Source organism: Branchiostoma belcheri, unplaced genomic scaffold (genome assembly GCF_001625305.1).
Source record: "Branchiostoma belcheri isolate BF01 breed outbred unplaced genomic scaffold, Haploidv18h27 scaffold107, whole genome shotgun sequence".
NCBI classification, from domain to species: Eukaryota; Metazoa; Chordata; class Leptocardii; order Amphioxiformes; family Branchiostomatidae; genus Branchiostoma; species Branchiostoma belcheri.
In genome coordinates this window covers 641,509-668,741 of record NW_017802458.1, presented here as the reverse complement: position 1 = coordinate 668,741, position 27,233 = coordinate 641,509, and the positions used below count along the sequence as shown (strand labels likewise).

The 27,233-nt window shown below is 40.1% G+C and overlaps 1 protein-coding gene across 1 annotated transcript; it reads right to left on the bottom strand.

Annotated features, from left to right (window-relative positions):
• Positions 1-27,233, bottom strand: LOC109479379 (calcitonin receptor-like). The gene is made up of 11 exons (XM_019781339.1): positions 27,101-27,233; positions 11,234-11,341; positions 9,157-9,251; positions 8,621-8,721; positions 7,998-8,130; positions 4,547-4,703; positions 3,981-4,111; positions 2,665-2,753; positions 1,700-1,835; positions 1,089-1,130; positions 1-134 (listed from the first exon to the last, which is right to left on the bottom strand). The coding sequence occupies exons 1-11, from the start codon at positions 27,231-27,233 to the stop codon at positions 9-11; spliced, it is 1,251 nt and encodes a 416-aa protein (XP_019636898.1). The 3' UTR covers positions 1-8.

The window sequence follows — 27,233 nt, the reverse complement described above, 5'->3', positions numbered from 1 at the left end:
TTACATGTTCAAACGCGGGTCCCTCCCTGGCTGGTTACAGTGTAGTCGTTCTTCTTGGTGGTGGCCCCGCCGTTGTTGTACACACTTTGCTTCATCTTGATCACGGCCAGCTTGTCACGAATCACAGCCTGGACCTGTGATAAGGCACAAAGAAACGCTCAATAAACAAGAATTTTTAAATTTTGACATGAAAGTTCATTTGTATTGGTATACTTCATCCCAACATATACACATAGAATCTCCAGGACACTCCGTCTCGCAGGACAAAGTGAAAATTCTGAACTCTGGATTTCCAAAGAACCGAATTTCTTCGCGAGAGGAGTAAAGGAGGCGGTGTACATTCAGGCCAACCGTCCAACACTGAACAGAGACGGGGGGCGACACAGGTTATCTGACACGTATACGACCCTTTGATGCAATCACGTGTTTACGAAATCACGTCACGGAAGCTACAGTAGAGGGGTCCATTCCGTCAACAAGGCTGACGGAGACGGTCGAAAATTTGGGTCACAATTTAATAGTGTTGGCTATAACGTTTAGCCCTTTTGGTTATGAAGAATTTCAACTTCCATGAAGTATTTAGATCTTGTGTGATGGTGACTGTGCTCTTTTCTTTTTAACCATGGGGTCTACAAAACTTTCCTCTATTGTGCAATGAAAACACGGCTGTCAAGGAGGTCATGTAACTAAAGTACCTGTGAAAACAGCAGCGCTACTAGATCTTTTAATGGGACAGACTGAGCCCAACCATATTTATCATAACTTAACCTAGCGGCATTGTGAAAGCACAGGCATACACACACAAACACACAGAGAGACATACCAAATAATACCTATATCGGTTGATCGTAAACCCATACACTTTCCTTGGTACTGAAATACCGGTTAAACGTAAACCTGTACCCTTTCCTTGGTACTGAAATACCGGTTAAACGTAAACCTGTACCCTTTCCTTGGTGCTGAAATACCGGTTAAACGTAAGCCCGTACCCTTTCCTTGGTACTGAAATACCGGTTAAACGTACCCGTACCCTGTCCTTTGTACTGAAATACTGGTACATGAAAAGTCAACAAGAATTCAAGCCTTACCTCTGCATTTGTGAAGCAGTAGATCAATGATACAAAGATGCCCTGTTGAAATAAAGCATAAAATAAGGTTAGACCAACGTCAGTATTTTTGCAGATGACCTTATTGAAAACAAATCATAGGGGTCCTTTAGACTTTAACAGTTTAAGACATGTGATGAGCAATATTTGCATGTTCAATATTTCCAACCTCCTTCTGAATAAAGGAATGCTTTGTTATTAGAAAAAATTCCGAAACTTGTGATTAGCCCACTCGATCAAAGACTTCTGCAAAGACACTTTATCAAAGACTTCTGCTATCCCTTATTATTTGAATAATTATGATGTAGATTTGTTAGTTTTTTCGACATTAGGTCTTGTTCAACAAATTTTATTGTTTGCTACTCTCTTTGTAGTTCTCATGTAGTTTGCCATACATTGTACCATGTGCAATTGTCGTGCAAAAAGTTCTTCTTCAAACATGAGATTCAGTAGCTATCATAGAAGTACTACAGTATATTATACCGTTGTATATAAATAGACATTACTTGAATCTGAATCAAGGAATTTGAATTGCAACAAAATCACATATTACTCTCTGTTGCTACACCTGTACCCACTGATGGTGATAGTACCTGTGATGACTGTATCACTGCGTTGAAGACTTGGAAGATGTGATCTCCGATTCCGCCGTCTTTTGGGTTGACAAAGAACAGCACGTTGGTCAGCCCGAGGAGCGGTAACAGCACAAACAGAGCCTTCAGGGCTTTTCTGAGTGGGGGGAGAGGTGGACACATGTGAGTAACAGCCTCCAGTTTAATTCTGGACTTCCAGTTTAATTCCAGACTAATCCCATACATATAGATGGGGTAATAGTGAATGAAAGACCTTTATTGTACGTTTGTGCTCTAGCAGGCTAAGTACAGGTCATGAATAGACAAGGGAAAGGATACAGCAATGATACTTTACATACTAATGTGATCTACTATTTGCATGTTCAACTTCTTCTCGCTTCATGGTGCAGTTATAGATGTACGAGCATATAACACAAATGATATTAATGGTTTGTCAAGTATGCATTTTTCTGATTCATTTTTTTAGATATTCTGCGTGTAACGTTACTTGTAATGTAAAATTTTGTGATGTGTACATTGATTCATGAATTATGTAACGAGGACGTAATTCGGGCAATTTTTGCCCGCGAGCTCCTTTGGACTTTTAATAAACTTAATAAACTTAATTTAAATGTCCAAAGCTGGGGAACTTATCTATTATATAAGAATATAGGAAATCTCTCTCATTACTATATAACGTACAATCGACTACGAAATGATACTCATCCTCAATCTTATCTAAATCGCAAAATTGGCAAAATCCTTTATATATATATATATATATATATATATATATATATATATATATATGTAGAGACTACCATTGTCGGACTGTTCAGCCATGGCCGAAAATTTAGGGCTGTTATTATGATCTTACCATTGTCAAAACTGAACGAAGGAGGCTATGTATACCATTTTTAATTACGATATCATTACGACACCATGCATGTAAAAAAAACCAATATAGTAGTTAGTAGATGGCTTACAGATGTTCAGAGTAGTTGGGCACTCTCTGATCTGCATTCAGTTTGGTGACCAGGACTGCCAAAATGTGAAGAAGGACATACAAGTTGACCTGCAAGAAGAAACAAAAGGAATGAAAGAATGTCATGCATAGTCTAAATGTATATATTTTCTGTGGGTGCACCAGTGCACCCAAATATTTTCGTAGGTGTATGCATGTAAAGATGTTAAATGTATAGTAGTATACAGCATATTCTTCACACCTAAGTGTCAGAAAAAATAATAAAGTCATTCTTACAGTACTTTTCTTTAGAAATCAAACATAACATTCTACTTATTCATCAATGTCATTCATGACATTCTACTTATTTTATCTTATATGGTGCACCCAAAAACATTTTTGTGCACCCAATGTTTTACTGTAAATCGTACAAAAAAGTTGAAAAATGAGGAAATACATACTGTAAGTTGCAAAGAAAAATATTTGAAAACGATTCCAATGTCATAGAATGCTAAAATCAAACACAAAAGACGAAAATGTAAAGAAATGAACTTGAAGAGTAAATCAGTTGCCATACGATACTAATTCATTTGGTCAACCTTTATAACCACGTAGATTTCATAATGAAAGCAACTTTAGTTTGGGGGTTCCCAGAGGATGTCATCCTTATTATCAAATCAACATGGCCTAATATAATAAAATGATTATAAAAAAAAGATCATTGCAGTTCAACGACCTAAGGCCTCAAATATCTCATGATCCTATCGTAGACTACTTTGTAGAAGGACAAGGACATGAAAAACACTTCAGTTTTGGCCTTGCTGGGGTTGGTTCTATTCTGAGAGCATATGAGTGCTATCAAAGAGAGTCAGGTGGGATAAAAACATGGCTAAAACCTTGTGAGAACCTTTTAATCGATCCACATGTGACAGAAGTGTAGAGTCTCATACCACTTCCTGAAAATATCCAAATCACTCTACCACTAATGTTTTCAACCTCCATATACTAAAAAAAATTGACTATCGTCCGAAATTTTATCACTACTACAAAACGCTTCAATTCCTGATGAGCTTCAAAACTTTCACACTTCACCATTGGGTCAGGGAATGGGACTTTCTACCTTTGTACAGTGTTACAGTAGCTGCTCTTTGCATGCTTATAGTTAATCATATTTCTGTTATTTGTAAGTTTATCATGATTTTATCTAAGTTTAGATTCTTTTTCTTGTTTCATTTAGTAGTCATTTTCTTAGTGGTGGCGCTAATAAAATTTTGAAAAAACTTGCATCACCACTACGTCTGTATTGCCATCTCCGAATAAAAAGAAAACATCCCATACCAGCAGAGCCAGGACGATAGGTCCAGAGACGATCCATGCGTACGGTAGATCACTGTAGTCCAGCCAGCATTGGTGCTTGTCGTACAGCGCCATAACCACAGTCCACGCAACCACAAAACATACTGGGACAACTAGACAAGAATAAATAAATACGTATTATATACTATATATTGTACATGGTGCCAAGAAATGCAATTCACATTCAAATTGTACGCCAAGAAAAATTTTACTTTGTTTTATGACTTAATTGGAATCCATAATTTTAGCCTGGGTGCCATCCAATTGGCCAATGTATACCAGTGCACCCAGGCCATATTTGCTCCTTTTTTTTAGCCTCGATATGCAAATAGGATGGCACCCAGGGTTGTACAATTTAGCTTCACATCTCTGTATAGCTATCCTCCCTGTGGTCCGTAACAAAAAGTTAACGCTTTTCAGTTATAGAATAAATTTGTTGGTGACGGTTAGAAATCCAGGTACATAATGCATTCACCTTCACCAGGTATCATCTTCGTTTTGAACATTATACATGATATTCAATAGTTGTAACTTGTATTGAAACTGACCCCATCCGATGATGTAGAACACCTTGAGGCTGGAGATGTAGTGGAAGACAGCCACCACACAGCGCATGTACAGAAACAGTCCCTCTATCAGCATCCAGAACACGTTAGTCATGCTGAAATACTGGGACAGGACCAGCATACTCCGGCAGATAAACGGCTGTAGACAAACAGAAAAACTAAATGAAACGGGACCAGCATTTCATTTCATTCATTTCCAGCATACTCAAGCAGATAAACGGCTGTGAACAGAGAAAAACTGAATGAAATACAGGGACAGGACCAGCATACTCCGGCAGATAAGCGTCTGTGGATACAAAGAAAAACCAATTGAAATACTGGGACAGGACCTGCATACTCCGGCAGATAAACGACTGTGGATACAAAGAAAAACTAAATGAAATACTGGGACAGGACCAGCACACTCCGGCAGATAAACGGCTGTGAACACACAGAAAAACTAAATGAAAGACTGGGACAGGACCAGCACACTCCGGCAGATAAACGGCTGTGAACACACAGAAAAACTAAATGAAATACTGGGACAGGACCAGCATACTCCGGCAGATAAACGGCTGTGAACACACAGAAAAACTAATGATATACTGAAACAAAACCAGCATACTCCGGCAGTTAAAGAGCTGTAGACACACAGAAAAACTAAATGAAATACTGGGACAGGACCAGCATACTCCGGCAGATAAACGGCTGTGAACACACAGAAAAACTAAATGAAATACTGGGACAGGACCAGCATACTCCGGCAGATAAACGGCTGTGAACACAGAGGAAAACTAAATGAAATACTGTGACAGGACCAGCATACTCCGGCAGATAAACGGATGTGAACACAAAAAAGAAACTAAATGAAATACCGGGACAGCATCAGCATACTCCGGCAGATAAGCGGTTGTGAACACACAGAAAAACTAAATGAAATACTGGGACAGGACCAGCATACTCCGCCAGATATACGGCTGTGAACACACAGAAAAACTAAATGAAATACTGGGACAGGACCAACATACTCCGGCAGATAAACGACTGTGAACACACAGAAAAACTAAATGAAATACTGGGACAGGACCAGCATACTCCGGCAGATAAACGGCTGTGAACACACAGAAAAACTAAATGAAATACTGGGACAGGACCGGCATACTTCGGCAGATAAACGGCTGTGAACACACAGAAAAACTAAATGAAATACCGGGACAGGACCAGCATTCTCCGGCAGATAAACGGCTGTGAACACACAGAAAAACTAAATGAAATACTGGGACAGGACCAGCATATACTTCGGCAGATAAACGACTGTGAACACACAGAAAAACTTATGAAAAATTCAGTTCATTTACAGCACTGTATATCCAGCACAATGACTTATTGCAACAAAATAAAGACACACGCGCAAGTGTATTAGACGAACTAGCAAGCTGAGTTTCATTTTCCTCCAGGCTCGAGCTCTAATTAAGAAAAAAAATAGGCGTTTTTTTATGTGTGTGGAACGGAAGAAGAAGAAGTAGAAACTGAGCAAAATCAATATGTTAACCGTTTTCGTCGGTAAACATAATAACAGGTTATGTAATGTTACAGGTTCAGAAGAACGTGTGGAGCCATAATTTGGAAGAGTGTAATCACTCTTTTATGAGTGTTCAGTACTTTTCCTACCCAATAAGTTAGTTTGGTTCTAGACAGAGCTTGAACAACTAAACCTCTCTCACAAGACTGAAGGACGATCGACAGTCTAATCGCTATGTCAAGGTAGAAAAAGATGTGCTACATTATACACACGAATGAATCAAAAGCTGGTGATAATGAGAAAAATAAGAACAAGTTCGAGTAGTAAGTAAATTGGAATTTCATTGAAGTCAGTACGTTGGGAGAACTGCTAATTAGCTTCGGAAACTAGGTCAATTACCCCTAATGAGCAATTAAGAGTGAACACCATTATCCTGAATGTGCTTCAAAATAGAATGAAAATAGAAAAGAGGGCTGATTAAAAACGCGTATAAGTGCAATTGAAATGTGCACAGGAAAGCCGTTACTCAAGCAACTGCATAGATTATGAAAACTGTTTTTAAAATCCAGCTAGCTTTCTTTCTCATTACCTGAGTGGCTAGCCTTCAGTTGTACATAGCTTTATTAAAAATGATAAGAATCAAAGTAAACTAAAAAAAGATATAGCGGCTTGGAACCAAGATATACCAACGCTATATATAGTTGAACGGAAATTGAAGCTTCAGAGCTAGAGGCGATATGCGTCCTTAAAGTAACCAGCATACTTTTAGACACGTTTCTTGGATACTAAAGTCAAGCCTTTGAGATTAGGGCAAAGGTGAAGGTGTGATAAATGATATTAATATTTACTATACAAGATGAGTCAGAAGGTCTTTGAGATCTTAAACGAGATTACCAAGAAAGTCTGGAAGATTAGGAGAAAGATTTATAGGAAGTCGCCAAGGCCACTGTAAGCAGGGTGGTATCAGTAAAACGGCTCATATTTACGACGTGGATTTCCAGGAAAACGTGGGGAGAGTATGATAAGGATCCTTTATGTGCAGTGGAAATGACGATATTACATAAGCATCTGCTGTGGCACTTACATATCAGATTAAAGACCATGCAACTGCCTTTAATCTAGCTTTGCTTAACGATAAAGGTTTTCCCAGATGATTAACTATGAGTCTACAAGATCCCCCAGGGTCTACATACAGTATTAGAGCTTCAAAGTGCAGTAAAGTATTGCGTCAATTGGACGTGACAGGTTTTAAACTACCTTGAAAGTTCAGCCGTGTTGGTAGAAATCATTATGAAGCAAGTTTAAACTGCAATTTCCAACACAACAAATTGGACTCACCAAAATTTTTGACTGTACAACTCCTAAATCTTTGTCAAGGAATAAGGAATCCACCGCTTCCATGGCGTCACGCAGATAACACACGTGACTTCGTGAGCAGTGGATCATACGTTGCAGAAAGTTTACCATATACAGTTTCAAGGACAGAATTCCAATTTCCCATGTAAGGAAACCTATATTGGAGAGACTGAAATATCTCTCAAGGCTAGGTTCTAAGAACACAAACGACCTAGCTCGACTAATTCGGAGGTCTCTCAACATATACACATGGAATCGTCTGGTCATTCAGTCTCATTGGACAAAGGGAGAATCTTGGACACAGAAACGGACTTCTTTGCACGAGGTATTAAAGAGGCCATCTACATCATGGCATTACAACCATCCCTCAACAGAGACGGGGGGCGCCACAGACTTTTTGCAACCTATGATTCACTGCTCACGGAGTCACGTGTATTATCTACGTGACGTCACGGAAGCGGTGGATTGCTCATTTCTTGACAAAGACTGGAGTTGTACAGTCGAAAATTTGGGTAAGTCCAATTTGTTGTGTTGAAAATTGCAGTTTAAACTTGCTTCATAAGGTTTGAAACGAACCGAGTTCAGGTAGGAGTTGTCGTAGCCGTTGATGCCCAGATATGGTTGCAGCAGAACGATAAGAACGATGAAGCGGAGGATCAGCGACAGGACCAGGTGTTTGTGTATTTTGATGCGGTCACACTGAAGTCGTCTGCAAAACAACAATCAGTTGAAATGAATGAATTGCGACATTTATTGAACATTTTGCCATATTGGGATAAGTACAGGTCACAACAAAATATCTCCTCGCCTCCCAGTTATAGTAGAGTTAAAAGTATACTAGTATTATGAAAATCATTCCACTTGTGAACAGAAAGATAGTGAAGGTGTTGTCCACAATGCAAAATTACTCAAAAAGAAAGATACCTGTTCAATTAAATCCTTAACATTATCTTTAAACGGTATGTCATCGACAACTTCCAGTGTTGTATCTTTTGTTTTTTATGTATTTACTTATTCTTACCAACGTCCCATATCTAAAGAAAAAAATAACATGTACAATTACATTACACACACAAATATATAATAAAGGTACGATTTTAAAAGTACTAACTGTGTTAAGGCCTTCGACCGGCATAGCGTTTACAACATACTATTTTCAGCTATCAAATACCATAAAAGGCTAAGAAGCGGAGTTTTACCTAAAGTAGCAGAAGATGAAGAACGTTGCCGCCAGCAGAACCAGCGAGATGCTGGAGCCGACAAAGTAGATATCTCTCACCGCAAACAACAACGGAACGTCCTGGAGTGGAAAAAACATTCTTTAGTAACAGAAAAGGGTTAAACTTGCACGTTTAGTTCTAATATTCGAAATGAAAAGTTCAGTGACGTTTCCTATGCATTCACATAGCATAGATAATATATGATAGAAACAAACAACTTTACAACCGCATAAGGTCCATGTTTACATGTTAGTGAACAAATATGCTGCGCTAGCCAAGAAAGGGTTCCGTTTCTAGGCCCTACAGAAAGGACATGAATAATTGTACGTAAAGATCCTTATCTGTCGACTCAACTTGAACCCTAGGCCCAGCGGAAATGACCTGTACGCCTACAGGACAGAGAAAAACTTACGACTGGATATTTCAGGAAACGGAATCGTTTAGAAGACGAGCCTTTTGGTAAAACTCGCTCCTAAATAGGGAAGGTTCTAGAACAGACCATCACTTACCCGTACGGGTGGAATGGGGTAGTTGATACAGGCCGTGTAGTTGGTCCAGTTTTTTAACTCCCACTCCCCTCTGTCGTTACACACACGATAGGCAAGAACCTCTGCACAACAACACAGTAATAACATATGTATACTGGTACAGATGTGCGCAAAATGGAAGTAGACCGCAGCACTATTATTTTTATTTCAACATGTAATCATAAGACGTGGTGGGGAAACACTCATAGAGGAAAATACAGTACTCATTTTTACCTGAGTGAAGTGAGGAAATTCGTGTAAAGTGCCTTTCCCAAGGACACAGGATCGGTCGCATGGGTGGGAGGGTTCGAACCCGGGACCTCTTGGTTCCAAGTCGAACACTCTACCATTACGCCACACGACCCCCATCATCCAACTATAATTGCAGATAAAACGCATTATTGATCAAACCTGTAGCACTAATGTAGCCAGTCTTAAAATATCCATATCCACGACCATTACATAGCTGTACGTACCTTTATGTATTTATAGTACTTTTATATATTTTTCTCCACCGTTGTGCAAGCACTAGTGTGTTAAACCACAACACTAGGTCTCGTAAGTGTTAAGTGCTAAGTAGAAAAAGCAGTTATGTGACATTTTGCCAGTATAAGCCGGTCGGGGTTAGAACCCCTGACCTCTAGAGTATATATATTGTAGTTACAATGTATGTAACTTGCACTTACTATGGGAAAGTTCCAAGTGAAATATACTTCGCCCAAGGCTCTTACAGGTATTTCTGAGAAAGATGTACAATTTTTCTTAGAAGTGTGTACAAACTTTCCTTTTAGCTGACTTATTCCCATCAAACTTTGTGTATTCCGCATCTGTCATTTCTTCTTCGACCTCGTAAAGTGACTTCCATTTAGTTTAAGCCTGCTATTGCTTTTTCGTTGACCTTCTTGACATCATAAACCGTAGTTCCTTTACTCACACTGCAACTCTATCAAACTCAAAAAACATCCGACGTCAAACCAAATGAAATACCACAGCTATAAAGATCTCCCTCGGGTACACATTTTCTCACTCATCAGACGTTAAGTAATTCTTTAAGGCGACAGCTTTGTTATCTCAAAGTTTGAAATTCTTGGAATCTAGTTGTGAATTCCCTTTGCGGAAACGTTGGTGGATAGTTGAAGCCCAAGTAGCGTGAAAATGAAGGTATTATAGAATCGCTCGGATTGCCCTGCTACTTAAAAGTCCATTACCCGGCAGGGTTCAATTACGTATCTCTGTATCCACCAGATTGAGCTTGTTATTCAATGTCCCCTACTCGAGTGTAAAGACTGTAAGGTTGTTGCCCGCGGAAGGAGCCATCAAGGGTTTGAAGCCGTTTGTTCAGACATAATGCCATGTCTTCGCTACTAGTTCTCTCTACATCTAATTTGTTTGTTTTTCCGATCTTTTGTTTTAATCGTTAATTTTTATGTTGATTATCTAATCAGTTTATTCTGTAACAGCGACCTGAATTACATGTGTAAGACTTTTGTTTACATTTCTTTTCGTAGATGTAAAAACTAGTTAACACACTTCAGTTATTATTTCTGTGTCTTGATTTTGTTTAATTAATCATTTATTTTATTGTTTAATTTTGATGTTTATTTCAAATATGTTTTGTCATGTATCATAGTTACCTTTGTTTGGGGTACGCCCTTTCAAAAACCACCCAGGTTTCTGGCCTACCCCGCATATTCTCCGATTGTTATTATTTGATTATGTAATTTTTATATACGTGCAAACAATAAATAAACAAATAAATACATACCAGCGATTTTTCTATCGAATCCTGCCTTGCACCGATATTGTGCCCTTGGAAAACGCACTTTACATGAGATTCCTCACTTAACCCAGGTGAAATGAGTATGTCTGTTGTTCGTTCATGTTCAAAAAAATAATAATAAGGGAGGAATTAGACATATGGTCACACAGATAACACACGGAGTCACATGTGCTATCTGTGTGATTGCTTATTCCTTGACAAAGACTGGAGTTGTTCAGTAGAAAAGTTGGGCAAGTCCATTTTTTGTTAAAAATTGCAGTTTAAACTTGTTCCATATAAACTTACTTGTTCCGTCGAAGAAGAGATGTTCCGGACAGGGCATGTAGATGTCATATCCAGCAGGAGTGGGGGGCCAGCAGTAGATGTTGTCCCACGTACCGTTACAGTAACTTCCTGCACACGCAAACAAACACAAGTGAAACTGGATATTAGAGATAGTCAAGCTTATCTATTATTACTGTTGCTTACTGTACGGTTGAAGTAAGAGCCTGTCATCATCAGCAGTCGGCTGCTGCGCAGGTATGCAAATTTCCTCTACTTCCTCTTCTTGACCTAGAACACATTTTTTTAACACCTGGAAGACATTTTTTCGACATTTTTTTCAATCCTGGAACACATTTTTTTGACACATGAAAGACATTTTTTCGACATTTTTTTCACTCCTGGAACACATTTTTCTGACACCTGGAACTAATTTTTTCGACATTTTTTTGACACCTGGAAGACATTTTTTCGACATTTTTTTCACTCCTGGAACACATTTTTTGACACCTGGAAGACATTTTTTCGACATTTTTTCAATCATGGAACACATTTTTTTGACACCTGGAAGACTTTTTTCGACATTTTCTTCACTCCTGGAACACATTTTTGACACCTGGAAGACATTTTTTCGATATTTTTTTTCAATCCTGGAACACATTTTTTTGACACCTGGAAGACATTTTTTCGACATTTTTTTGACACCTGGAAGACATTTTTTGGACATTTTTTTGACACCTGGAACACATTTTTTTGACACCTGGAAGACATTTTTTTGACACCTGGAAGACATTTTTTCGACATTTTTGTCACTCCTGGAACACATTTTTTGACACCTGGAAGACATTTTTTCGACATTTTTTGACACCTGGAACACATTTTTGTACATCTGGAAGACACTTTGTCGACTTTTTTTCACTCCTGGAATACATTTCTTGACACCTGGAACACATTTTTTGACAGCTGGAAGACATTTTTTCGACATTTTTTGACACCAATGTTTCTATCAAGGTCAGTTGTCAGTTGATATGTTTGATCGAGAGTTTGTAATGCATGAAAACAAAATACAAGAGAAACTGGATACTACTACTATTTTGGAATGTTTACCAAATGAAAACATTGATTTTGCTCTGTTTCCACGTCTTCATCTCCGAACCAAAAAGGCCAATGGTCTGAACCAGACTTCTGTCACCATGGTAACTAGTGTTGGGTTACACCACGTTGCAATTTTACATTTCAACGTGAATGTTACATTTCTAATTAATAATATCTTAATTATGTAGGGACAACATGTCAACACTGAGGCATTTTTCAACGTTCCCTACAGAACTAAACATTGTTAAGCATTGAGGCATATCAATTAACTTCTTGATACATAATCAGTAACAAACAAAGAAAATAGAAATCTACAACACATTGAAATACGCCACGGAGGAATGAGATCTTCGAATTCTTGCTTGCATTGTAGTTCGTATATACATGTAACGCTAGGCCTAACAAGCAGCAATGGAAGGGAACAATAAAGACCATCTTTTTAAAGCCAGCTTGATTGGATTGGATTGGGTGTGCAAGTAAGTCTAGCTATGCACGTACTATTCATTTAGGAACACCAGACGCCAGTCCAATTTGTCCTAGGCTTTCCCTAGACCCTGATTTTGTAACGTCCGGCAAGTTCTACTTTGTAAGCTTCGCAAACATTCTGCTTTGTGATGCAAGGGATGGACTGAGGCACTCTGGTGTCTACTTACTAACACACGTTTGAAAACAGAGGGAATATAAATTACCTTGTACTCCGATAATAGGGGGGACCTACACCATTAGTTCATGACATTGGTACGTATTCTATATTTGGAACTAACTTTCAGCCATCGTAAAAACACAAGATAGGCTGGACGTTAGCCTAATTGGTTTAAGGTAATACTATACAAAAAGTAGGTCCAACGATAAAGTGACTATACGTTACGAGCGTAGATAGCATCATTATTCTTCAGTTGGTCCTAACAAGAAACCTAACGATAAAAAGAACACGACATTTGTTCAAGGCTAGTTAATTGGGTTGGGTATACAAGTAGATGTAATGGTGCGAGTACTATTCCTTGAGGAACACCCGACGCCGGTTTAATTGGACCTGGGGCTTTTACCGGGAAGATTCTACTTCGTAAGCTTCGAAAATATTCTGCTCTCTGGTGCAAAGAATGCCATACGTCCCACTGGTATTCACTTGGTAACATAAGTATGATAAAGGGAGATTCTAAATTACCTTATACGTGGGTAACAAGAGACCTTCGCCATAACTACATGACATTGGTGCTCTTCAATTCACGCCGAAACAGCTAGCCTACTAAGTATACCGCGCCGTGGTCAAGAAATCCAATCCCAAGACAGAGTAGACAACGTCCTTTGGGTTTTCGAGTAAGGCCATCGCAAGTAATTTTATGGATGACATCAGCGCGCGAATAAACTTTCGCATGATGTTGAGGGAAGAACAAGAAATTTTGTTGCCCTCTGACAGTGGTCAACATGCCACAAAATGCAAAGATGTCTGTTGCCATGCTGGAACGTGGATGGCAGATGAATATGAAGAGAGGAGACAAGGCAAGACTTCGATTTATTGTTTTGTCTTTTACTTTGATGCAGTGATGTATTTCATTCCTTTTATACGTGATGTTCCCACTGAATCAAAACCATTTGTGCAATGATTGAAAACTTTTCAGAGTGACACATGGATATTGTAATAATTGTCAGTAAACTTGGCACTATATATGTATCATTTCTTGTTTAACAAGGTTTATGAAGTCAAAATTTGAAAACGTAGGAATCTTGCTTTGGGGGCCTGCCTTATTGTTCTTTCGCCCCATTGCATTAGTTTTGGAGACTGCGGAGGATGTCATCCATTAAACTTACATGCTGCGGCCTAATGAAACTTTACTGTATCTGTTTCATCCCCATTGATAGGCTACGATGAGCGCCGGGGAAGATGTGATGCTTTTTATTATCTTATCTGAGTCCTCTTTGTGTCTGTTCAATTAAGCATGGTATTATCGGGAGACGTTCTCACTAAGTAGGATTATCGCTTACTCAAAGTTCAAAAGAATCAATTTCAACGCCCACGCTTTGAAGTCAGAAAACGCAAGGCAAAACCCTATATGCAGTCTCCTAAGCCTCTATCACAAACGCACAGGACCTTGGCATGGCTTTGCACGCAACCAACGTCTGTACCGGTTTAAAACTGGCCTGAAATCCATCCTATTTTACCAGTAATACTCTCTTCTGATCACACCTAAGGCCATGTTGATTTGATTATATGAATGACATCCTCTGGGAACCCCAAAGCTGATGCGAGCGTGCGATTAAAACAACTCCCCCCCGCCCCAACAAAAAGTTTCTTACATTATGAAATCTACGTGGTTTTGAAGGTTAAACAAATGACACAGAGTATGGTTTGCCGAATTATCTACTCTGCAAATCCATCTTTTACAGTTTCGTCTTTTTGGTTCTTTTTGGCATTCTACGACATTGGTACTAGTATCGTTTTCCAATAATTCTCTGCAACTTATGGCATACATTTGCTCATTTTGCAACTTTTTGTATGATTTACAGTATGGTTGAAGACTTTTTTTTTAAACGGCTGAAAATTTATGCGGGCGCGGATGTCATCCATATAATCAAATCAACATGGCCTAAGCAGGATACTACTTTGACTTTTCAAACTGTATGGTCGACTGGCGCAGAAGATTCATCAAAACTTTTAAGCTACCCCTTCGACCAACTCCCAACCGTAGATGACCTCGCTCACGACTGTCTCCCAACCATAGCCTGGCGAAGGTCAGGAGGCCGTGACCAAAAGCTTTGCTGAACTTTCAAGTCACTGATAGAATTCGGTAGGAGGTAGAACTTTTTTAATAAAAAATACATTTCAATGCGGCCAGTGTGCCGTTTAGATAATACTTAACATTCCTGTAAATCCAAGCTGGATCAAACTGCTCCACCAAACAGGAAAAACTATACATAAATTCTGTTGTTGAACTTAACGTTGCTGCCTAAGATATGTTGGAGGTGAACGCTGTAGATACACTATGTTAAGACTCATATTGTGTGTGCCAATAGAAAACCTTATTGACTAACTAGACAAAACTCCAACATCTGTATCTTTATCAGTATAGCTGGCATAACACGCGGCGCGGCGGCAGCTAGCTATATCACACCGAACGACTTGTTACACGTAGAACTTGCCAGAGATGCACCTCAAGGAGAGAGGGAATCTCAGTCCACCTTTGCTCTATAGTGTGGGCGGTGGTGCCGGATTGCTGACAGGATGTTGTGTGGGGTTTTCAAACCCACAAAGACAGAGACAGACATCGTATGCGCTGCCACGCGTTCATGACCTAAATCCTCGGCTTGAAGTGGGCTGTCTAATCACTACTATCGATTGCTGCAAAGCGCATTAGGATGACTAATTCCACCAAGCGAGTAAAAACGAGTTGAGCTCTCTATTGTATGTTTCATAATCACTAGCTTTGTAAGATGCTGCTTAGCCTGGGTGCCATCCTATTTGTATGCGGGGGCGCCCATACTGGCTCCCTAAAATATTTTTATGTTCTCCATAAAGAAAGGAAGATTCATCTGTATCTGTATCAGTATGTCCGGTATAACCGCCCTTCGGCGTAATACAACAGCTTCGCAGGCACGCGGTGCGGCGGCAGCTAGCTATATCACACCGAACAACTTGTTATACTCAATCCTTGCACATCTTTATTGATTGCAGGAGTTGTTTAAAGCTTTCTAGTGATGATGCCCCAACTGTGCTTGGTGGCAACGAGTTACAGTCTACGATAGTTCTGGGGAAATTCTGGGGAATTTTTGAACACCTCAGTACTTGATAACTCTGATATATGAAGGCATGGCTGTTTCTTGTTCTTTTCTGGGTTGGTATCAGATACTTAGTGGTTGGTACGTCCACCAGTTTATTAGTCATTTTGTACATCATGTACAGACTGGACATTCTTCGTCTGTCTTCCAGCGACCCCACTGTTGGTTTCTTTTTATTTCCTGTACACTATCACCACGTTCATAGTTGTTCGTGCAGAATCTTGCAGCTTGGTTCTGTACCCTTTCCAGTTTATCTTGGTCTTTCTTTGTATATGGACCCCATACTGTCGCGGCATATTCTAGGTTTGGTCTTACAAAAACGTGTATGCAAGTGATTTTACTCCAGTTGGGCATGACCACAGACTGCACTTAATCACTCCCAATGTCTGTTGGCCTTAGCAGTGATGTTGTTAACATGCGTGCCTCACTTCAGGCTACTTGTCAATGTAACATCGAGATACGGGTGGGCTTTTGTTGTTGCCAAAACTTGTTCGTTTGTTTGTTTGTTTGTTTGTTTGTTTGTTTGTTTGTTTGGTATATGCATGATGTAGCATTTTTCTGGGTTAAACTGCATGAGCCATTTGCTTTGTAATTCTTTCAGCATGTTCAGAAAATTTGTAAAAGTTTTGAGTCATTCTGTGTAGACAGCTCTACATATAACAGGCAGTCATCGGCAATTTATTTTCACTTTTGAGTCAAGCTGATCTGGTAGGTCATTGATATACAAGAGGAATAGTAATGGTCCCAGGACAGTTCTTTGTGGATCTTATGACGCTACTCTAACTGGAGCCGAAGCCTTCCCTTCTACCACTACTGTTTGCTCCCTGTTGGTTAGAAAAGCTTTTAATCAATTTAATGTTGTTCCTTGAATCCCATAAGACTCCAGGTTTGGGATGAGTCTGTCATGGGGAACTTTGTCGAACGCTTTTAAAAGTCGAGTATCACTACAGCTACCTGCTTTTTACTGTTCAGTGCACCAGCTTTGTCATGAACTGGTAGTATAAACTGTGTTTCTGTCGAGCGCTTAGCTATACACCCATGCTGCTAGTCCGTCAATATGTTGTGACTTTCTTAATGCTTCATCACTTGGCTATGGATGATGTGTTTAAGCAGTTTACAGACTGAATACACAGGTCAGTGAAACAGGTCTGTAGTTGCTGGGGACCGCTCTATCTCTCTTTTTGCAATGAATTCTGTTGTTGAACTTGCAGCTGTATTCATAACACATCAACAGATTTCTGTAAGATATAATTTTCGGAGGTAAGCGCTGCAGAGACATAATTTTAGTCGGCTAGCTCGCGGAAACCGAGATATACAGTACCTGGCAGTCAGTCCCATTATATTACAACATGCTGGAACAAACAACGCCACTTAATAGGCAGGACCTTAACACGACAGCTGTTGTGGAAATCCAAACACCTGCTAGACTTAAGATAAAGGTGAAAATGATTGATTTGTATTCCAGTCAGATATACGTGACATTTAACCACCTTAGCATCTTCTGTGGCAAGGGATTTTGTGTGGGTGGCGGGGGGGGGTTCTTATGGCATATCGCTTCTATGTACTTGGGTCTCTATGAGGACTCAGCATAGACACACATTGAAATGTGTGCAACATATTTAGGTAAAGTGTAGAGGGGTTCGCTGCTTTGTAGGCAAATGTACGTCGCCAAGCTGTGATTTTGAAAGAAGGCTTATGTACTTGTGAGGACTGTCTGGTATTACGTATAGTTATGCAAGTTGTAGTTGTACATGTGGCAATTTAATGTGGAGGACAGATACGTTCATCACATACCTATGTTGAATCACTACTAAGGCCAAACAGACATTGGGAGTGATTAAGCGCAATCTGTGGCCATGTCCAACAAGGGTAAAATCACTTGCATACATGTCACTTGTAAGGAAGAACAAACCTAGAATATGCCGCGACAGTATGGGATCCATATACAAAGAAAGACAAAGATAAACTGGAAAGGGTACAGAACCAAGCTGCAAGATTCTGCACGAACAACTATGGAAGGGTTGCTAGTGTACAGAAAATGAAAAGAAACCTACATGGGGGTTCCCTGGAGTAAAGACGAAGAATGTCCAGGCTGTGTATGATGTACAAAATGACTAATAAACTGATGGACGTACCAACCACTAAGTATCTGATACCAGCCCAGAAAAGAACACGAAACAGTCATGCCTTCAAATATCAGAGTTATTAACCAAGAATTGAGTTGTTTCCCAAGAACTATAATCGTAGACTGGAACTCATTGCCACCAAGTTGGGGCATCATCACTAGAAAGCTTTGAGCAACTCCTGCAATGAAATGTGCAAGGATTGAGTATGACAAGTCGTTCGGTGTGATATAGCTAGCTGCCGCAGCGCCGCGTGCCTGAGAAGCTGTTGTGTTACGCCGAAGCTAGGAAGGGCGGTTGTACCGGACATACTGATACAGATACAGATGAATCTTCCTTTCTTTGTGGAGAACATAAAAATACTTTAGGGAGCCAGTATGGGAGCCCCCGCATACAAATAGGATGGCACCCAGGCTAAGCAGCATCTTATAAAGCTAGTGATTATGAAACATACAATAGAGAGCTCAACTCGCTTGGTGGAATTAGTCATCCTAATGCGCTTTTCAGCAATCGATAGTAGTGATTAGACAGCCCACTTCAAGCCGAGGATTTGGGTCATGAACGCGTGGCAGCGCATACGATGTCTGTCTCTGTCTTTGTGGGTGTAAAAGCCTTACAACAACATCCTGTCAGCAATCTGACACCACCGCCCACACTATAGAGCAAAGGTGGACTGAGATATCCCCTCTCCTTGAGGTGCATCTCTGGCACTTCATACCCATTGTGCGGCCTTGCCTGTTAAGTTGTTGATAAAGGTCTAGGACACAGTATCTTGTGAAGCCAGAGATTATCTCAGAAACGTACAATGTAGAGCTGACTCTAGAGCTCCAGTCATTTTGCCCACTGGGCAGAATTAGGCCACAGCATATAAATTGTATGGATGACATCAGCGTGAGCATGGATTTTCGCCTGATTTTGGAAATAAAACCAAGAAATTTTGTTGGCAGTGGTCAGCATGCCAAAAAAGGGCATGTCTTGTTATAACGGAACGAGTATGGCGGATAAATATGAAGAGGGGAGACAAGACAAGGCTCTGATTTATTGTTTTGTCTATTACTTTGATGCAGTGATGTGTTTCGTTTCTTTTATATGTTCTCATTGAATCAAAACCATTTGTACAATGATTGAAAACTTGTTTTTCAAAGTTTCAATTGTTTCAGTGACGAATGGATGTTGTAATAGTTGCCAGTAACCACAATATATGTATTATTTCTTGTTTAATAAATTTTATGATGTCAAAATCTGAACATGTCATGTAGGAATCTTGTGTTCTTTGCCCGTGTTGTTGTTTTTTCGCCCTATCGCATTAGATCCATGGACTTACTATGGCCTAAAGACGCTCAAATCCTTTTACTCGCTTGGCGTAATCAGAAATGTTAATGCGCTTTTCAACAATCTATACTAGTTATTGAACAGACCACTTCAAGCCGAGGACGTAGGCCAAGGAACGCGTGGAAGCGCATACGATGTCTGTCTCTGTCGTTGTGGGTGTAAAAACCCTACAACAACATCCTGTCAGCAATCTGGCACCACCGCCCACACTATAGAGCAAAGGTGGACTGAGATATCCCCTCTCCTTGAGGTGCATCTCTGGCACTTCATACCCATTGTGCGGCCTTGCCTGTTAAGTTGTTGATAAAGGTCTAGGACACAGTATCTTGTGAAGCCAGAGATTATCTCAGAAACGTACAATGTAGAGCTGACTCTAGAGCTCCACTCATTTTGCCCACTGGGCTGAATTAGGCCACAGCAAGTAAATTGTATGGATGACATCAGCGTGCGCATGGCTTTTCGCCTGATTTTGGAAATAAAACCAAGAAATTTTGTTGGCAGTGGTCAGCATGCCAAAAAAGGGCATGTCTTGTTATAACGGAACGAGTATGGCGGATAAATATGAAGAGGGGGACAAGACAAGGCTCTGATTTAATGTTTTGTCTATTACTTTGATGCATGGATGTATTTCGTTTCTTTTATATGTTCCCATTGAATCAAAACCATTCGTACAATTTTTGAAAACTTGTTTTTCAAAGTTGTTTCAGTGACAAATGGATGTTGTAATAGGTGCCAGTAAACCTACCACAATATAGGTATCATTTCTTGTTTAACAAGGTTTATGATATCACAATTTGAAGATGTAGGAATCTTATCTCGCCTTGTTTCGCCCTATCACATTAGATCCATGGAGTCTGCGGATGATGTCATCCATAGAATTTACTCGTTATGGCATAAAGACGCTCAACTTCTTTTACTCGCTTGGCGTAATCAGAAATCTTAATGCACTTTTCAAAAATCTATACTAGTGATTAGACTGCCCACTTCAAGACGAGGATTTAGGCCAAGAAACGCGTGGAAGCGCATGCGATGTCTATCTCTGTCTTGAAAACCCCACAACATCCTGTCAGCAATCCGGCATCACCGCCCACACTATAGAGCAAAGGTGCTTTGAGATTCTCTCTCTCCTTGAGGAATCAATTCGGGTGCATCTCTGGCAAGTTCTAACCATTAATATAGACACTTCATAACCATTGTGCGGCCTTGCCTGTTAAGCTGCTGATAAGGGTCTAGGAGGCAGTATCTTGTAAGGCAGAGATTATCTAAAAAACGTAACAATGTAGAGCTGCCAAAAGAGCTCCAGTCATTTTGCCCACTGGGCAGAATTAGGCCACAGTAAGGAAATTTTATGGATGGCATCAGCGCGCGCATGGATTTTCGCCTGATTTTTTAAATAAAACCAAGACATTTTGTTGCCCTCTGACAGTGGTCAATATGCCGAAATAAGGGCATTCCTTGTGATGCCGGAACGTGGGTGGCAGATAAACATGAAGAGAGGAGAAAAGACAAGGCTCGAGCGCTCTGATTTGATGTTCTGTCTTTTACTTTGCATTTCATTCCTTTTATATGTGATGGTGGCCGGATATGTGATGTTCCCAATGAATCAAAACCATTTGTACAAATTATGATTGCAAACGTTTATTTCTCAGTGATGAGAAATGGATGTTGTAATAGTTGGCAGTAAGCGTATGGGTATTATTTCTTGTTTAATAAGGTTTATGGTGACACAATTTGAAAATGTAGGAATCTTGTTTTTGGCCCACCTTGTTTTTTTTCACCCTATCGCATTGGATTTAGAGTCTGCTGCGGATGTCATCCATAAAAATTACTTGCTGTGGCCCTAATATAGACACTTCATAACCATTCATGCGCACGTTGTCTCATCTCTGTGTGGCCTTCCCTGTTAAGTTGTTGATAAGGGTCTAGGACGCAGTATCTTGTGAAGCCAAAGATTATCTAAAAAACGTAGAATGTAGAGCTGCTAAAGGAATTTCACCCGTTACCCACTGGGCCGAATTAGACATCTTAAAGAGGCATTATGTGACATTTTTTCACCAAAAGTTGAAGTATTTTAAAATATAACTGAAGAAATCTGTATGTTACTAATTTATTTCCACTTTTCAATATATTTGTGCAACTATCTAATGTTTTACATTTTTTTTCGTGGTTGTCGTTAAAACCACACGAGGCACCCTCTCAGTTTATGGTGCCACCAGAAACTACCAGAATGTAAACAAACAGGGCTAACAGCTGTGTCTGCAACAGCGTCATATTTTGGGACATCCACTTCCTGAATGACACTTTTTTTGGATTGGAGTAGGATCGGTTAAACTTACTTTGTAAAGAAATGACTAGAAAATTTACATTTTGTATCGTTGTAGTGTTACAAAATGCAGCTTAATACGCATAGCAGGAATCCATAGGAATAATAATTGAATCTTCATTTGCATGCTGATGCCCATGGGCTAAAGCATACATTGAAGTATGATGTTACATGTATTGACATGTATACAGACACACGACTACCATAGCCACGGATTTAGGACAAGCAACCCGTGGTTGTGCACTTTCTTTAAGTGTGGAAATTTCACAAAATCATGTCTGTAATCTCGCACCGCCGCCCCCACTTAAGAGCAAAGGTGAGCCTGTTATTGTGTCACCCTGTGGACTCAATTTGGCTAAATCTGTGGCAGGATGTTCAGAGGCACAGCGGGTCAACCTGGTACACCGTGCGGCCGTGTGCAGAGCTAAGGCCACAGCAAGTAAAGTTGCGATCGGGCGAAATAAAACAAGGCTGGCGAAAAAAACAAGGGTCCTACATTTCAAAATTTTGACATCATGAACCTTGCTCAACAAGAAATGATACATGTATTGTGCTAAGTTTACTGCCAACTATTACAACATCCATTTGTCACTGAAAAATATAAATTTCAATCGTACAAAAATTTCAATCATTGTACAAATAATTTTGATTCAGTGGGAACATCACACATGCATGTAAAAGGAATAAAATGCATCAATGCATCAAAGTCACAGCGGGTCAACCTGGTACACCGTGCGGCCATGTGCAGAGGTAATCAGGCATAGCGCTGGAGAATTCACCCCTACAAGGACGCCGAGGCTTTACGATGCACAAATAGACGACGCTACATGATTACATACAAAACTCTCAGGAAGGTCTATAAATTGTGGCTAATCAGCGTAAGTAAGTATGAAAAGTCTGGGATACATTTCTGCCAGGAAGGCATGTATTGCAAACCCACAGCAAGTAAAGTTAATGGATGACATCCTCCCCAGACTCCATATCTAATGCGATAGGGCGAAAAAACTTGTCTCTTCTCTTCATACATGTATATCTGCCATCCGTTTCGGCATGGCAACAGACATCTTTGCCCATTTTCAGCATGTTGACCACTGTCAGAAGGCAACAAAATTTTTTTTTCCCCCAAAATCTGGCGAAAATTATCATCCATAAAATCATCCATAAGAACTACTTGCTGTGGTCTTAGATCAAAGGTGAGACTGTTATCCAGTCACCCTGTGGATTCAATACCACTGAATATGTGACAGGATGTTGGAAGGAACAGCGGGTCAACCTGGTACACCGTGCGGCTGTGTGCAGAGGTAATCAGGCATAGCGCTGCAGAATTCACCCCTACAAGGACGCCGAGGCTTTGCGATGCACAAGCAGACGACGCTACTTGGGGTTACATAGAAAGTTTACTGCCAACTATCACAACGTCCTTTTGTCACTGAAAAATATAAATTTCCATCATTGTACAAATGGTTTTGATTCAGTGGGAACATCACACATAAAATGAATGAAATGCATCAATGCATCAAAGTAAAAGACAAAACAATGAATCAGAGCCGTGCCTTGTCTTGTCTCCTCTCTTCATATTCATCTGCCATCCACGTTCCGGCATGGCAACAGACATCTTTGCCTATTTTCAGCATGTTGACCACTGTCAGGAGGCAACAAACTGTCTTGCTTTCTTTCCAAAATCAGGCGAAAATTAATGCGCGCGCTGATGTCATCCATAAAAATTACTTGCTGTGGCATATGTAAGTATGCAAGTCTGGGACACATTCTACCAGGAAGACCTACATTGTAATCCAGTTAGCCTGAATTGAAGGACGGAAAGGACAGGTGGTCTGTTAATAACCATGCCACCATCAGACGTGGATTTTCTATTCGCTGTTGGAACCATACATACAGGCGCTTTTAAAATGCAAATGAGAAGACCGTTACAGACATATAGTGGCGGCGCACTCAAGTTGACTGATGTTGACGCTGCAACTAAACATATGTACAAACGAATAAGTGAACCAAAATAAGCTTAAACAAGATCTATCCAGAATTCGTGACCCCAGCATGTGCAGCTGCGCAGATGACGAGATATCAAAACCGGACGTTCCGCTGCAGTACCATAACAAGCTGCCAGGGGGGCCAAAATGTAATGGAACATTAGCATGAAAGTTCATCTGAGTTGGTAAATTACATTATGACAAAACTTAAACTGTTCTCCAACTCAAAATTTGACTCACCAGAAATTTTCGACTGAATCACACAGTCTTCCTCAGCTACCTTTGACCCTTTGCTGACGTCAGACGTGCGAAAAACTACGTGTCCATAGCATTTGGGTCAGATAGCTGAGGAAGACTGAGTGATTTAGTAGAAAATTTCTGGTGAGTCAAATTTTGAGTTGGAGAACAGTTTAAGTTTTTCATAATGTAATGGAACATCGTTGTCATATCTGGGCTGGAGCTGCCCAGAGCTCCCTAAAACTGCCTCAATCGAGTTCAAAACCGCTTATAAAATCTTGTTGGGAGAGACTTGTTCGCCACCCTACAACCACCCTCGCATAGGCGTAATAATGTTGCAAGCCTTGCGCTATTTTATTGCTACTTCCACGGTAAATGGTCCGCAAAACATCACTCGCTAGTGCCTCCTGTTCTAACTTTGTCAGCAAGGACACGTTTTGCCACTTCCACTGACGCAAATCACCCTCTCTTCCTCCATTCACCACCTCTTATGAGGAAGTTCCATGCTGAAAGCTTCTTTCCTTGAAGTATGGAACAAGCTACTGCGTGATTGTTTCCCAAATGGGTATAATTTTTAACTTTTCAAGTTTAAGGTCAACAAACATCTGTCCTCACTGGCTGTACAGTAACCCAAAATGCTTGAGTGGCTCCCATGAGCCTTGTTTTGTGGTGAATATGAAGTAATTAAAAAAAATTAATCATTTCGAGGTCTCATCAGGACCTACAAGTTCCATGACAATCCAATGATTATCATATCTTCTTGAGTTGTCGTGCTAAATAACACTCACACACATACATACATAATATAACGCTACCAAAAACATATTACCCTTCTTTGAGAAGGTACTAAATACATAATAGTTCAAGTACAGTTCCATTCATAGCTCATTTTACCCGTATATATATAGAGATTACCGTCTTTCGTGGGCTACAGGATCCTATATTCTAAAGTCTAACGACGATAATCTAACATGATACATAGAGTAATCATCAATGTACCGCGATATCAACACGCACTTGAGACAAATGTTTCAGTAATGTATACATGGATAGAGCGTTGCTTATTCCCACACGCTCTTTGCACATTGCTTAGGCCACAGCAAGTAAATTTTATGGATGACATCCACGCGCGCATTGATTTTCGCCTGTTCTCAAAAATAAATAAATAAAAAGGATCACGTCTGACCTGGCTCTAGGCCTGGGAAGTCCATGGTAGTTAGCGACAATACGGAACCAGCGGTAACTCTGGAGGATGGCACCGATGGCACCAAATCTCCACGACTCAAGAACTCAGTACATACGTACAGTGCCGATTCATTAAATTCCACAAAAAGCCAGCATGTGCCGGCTAGTCGTGTAGGGGCTATGTACTGCCGCAAATTCACAACATCATCTTTGTATTCCTGTGGATTAGTAGCATTTTTATTTTTGGCCGGAATTTTTTTATTCGCCCGCGTGCACTAGTTTTTGGGGTCTTCAGAGGATGTCATCCATAAAACTAAGACGGTAGGGCCTTACTACCTTACTTTGTATGCACACCAATAATCACATCATAGATAACTTCTGTTAACCAGTGGTAAGTGTATTAGACAGCGCTCAAAATAATTTATTAGTAAACATTAATTGGAATGCTTTTGATTAGAATATTTCTCCTCGAAGATTATATGTATCATAATATGTATTATCATAGAGAAGCACGTACACAGCTTCTTTTTATACCATATGGCAAATTTGTGTATCTCTTGATCAACAATTTTGTAGAGGAGATATCATTATCATAGAGAAGCACGTACACAGCTTCTTTTTATATCATATGGCAAATTTGTGTATCTCTTGATCAACTATTTTGTAGAGGAGATATCATTATAATAGAGAAGCACGTACACAGCTTCCTGTTGACAACATATGGCAAATTTATGTATCTCATGATCAATATTTCTTTTAGAGGAGAAAAATAATAAAAGGCATCAAATATTTCATTTGAAGGCTTGAAAACAAAATACAAAGGATGTAACGTAAATCAATGATTGAACATAGGATTACTAAGTCGTACATCTATTGAGGTCACCTGGTGGCGCCGAATGGCAGCCGCACAGACCCTTGCGACAGTTCCACAAAAGTGTGTGGAGAAAATATGTTACATTCAATATGTTATATCTATCATGTGTATTATGTGACTGTAAACCCTGCATCAATTCAGCGCTATGAAAGGCTGCGATTGCACTGGTAATGTTTGACCAATAAACCATTCGTATGTACCCGTAAGTGTTTATATAAAATTTAACCATTATCATAGGGTGGCGCAGCATATGGCATACACTGCAGTTGTATATCCTCTCTGGAAAGGACAGATTATACAAAATTCTTTAAGCATCCTTACGTCGGTGAATATTAGACATCCAGGTAATAATATACTCAAAAAAAGCAGTCACTCATTGACCAGCAACTTCAGACATTTCAGGTAACGTCCACTACCTTTCGTCAGTGACACTAAGATACTGTAGGAGAAATGCAGCATATGGCATGCACTGCCGTTTTGTATCTTCTTTAGAAAGTACGATCAACGCTTCTTGTGTATGACTATGGGTAAGGACGAATGATACAAAATTCTTAAAACATTCGTACGTACGTCGGTGAAGGTTAGACATCCAGGTAATAAGATAGCCTCTAGCAGGCTTCGGGAGACGGCTGGAAAGAGTAAAAATCGGCCAAGGCAATAGAGAGATAACATGCCGAGGGAGTTGGTCCGCTAGAGAGTACATTTTGCCACACCCGAGCGGCAAACTGTTCTCTCCAGCAGACCAACTCCCTTGTCATCCAATCTCTCTATTGGCAATTTCTACTCTTTCCAGCCGCCTCTCGAAGCCTAGAAGCTTGAGGCTAGCAATAAGATACACCAAAACGGTTACTCATTGACAAGCAACCAGATATGATTTTGGAAACGCGATCAGACGTTTCAGGTAGCATCCACCACCTTTCGTCAGTGACACTAAGAGAGAAATGCAGGTTTGTACTCACGTACCTTTCGGAGGGTTGTCCCCGAGGAAGTATTCAGCGCACGCCTTCTGACTGGTGAGCAGGAGTAGCCGCTCAAAGTACCGGGGATGAACAGTGACGGAACGGTTACCTAAACTCTCCATCCCTTCTCGCAGCAT

Coding starts and splice junctions, on each gene's coding strand:
- LOC109479379 (XM_019781339.1), bottom strand. CDS start 27,233: ATGCTGCGAGAAGGGATGGAGAGTTTAGGTAACCGTTCCGTCACTGTT. Junction 9,252..11,233: donor TCTCTTCTTCGACGGAACAA/GTAAGTTTATAT, acceptor GTTGTTGTGCAG/AGGTTCTTGCCTATCGTGTG. Junction 4,704..7,997: donor ACAACTCCTACCTGAACTCG/GTTCGTTTCAAA, acceptor GTTTGTCTACAG/CCGTTTATCTGCCGGAGTAT.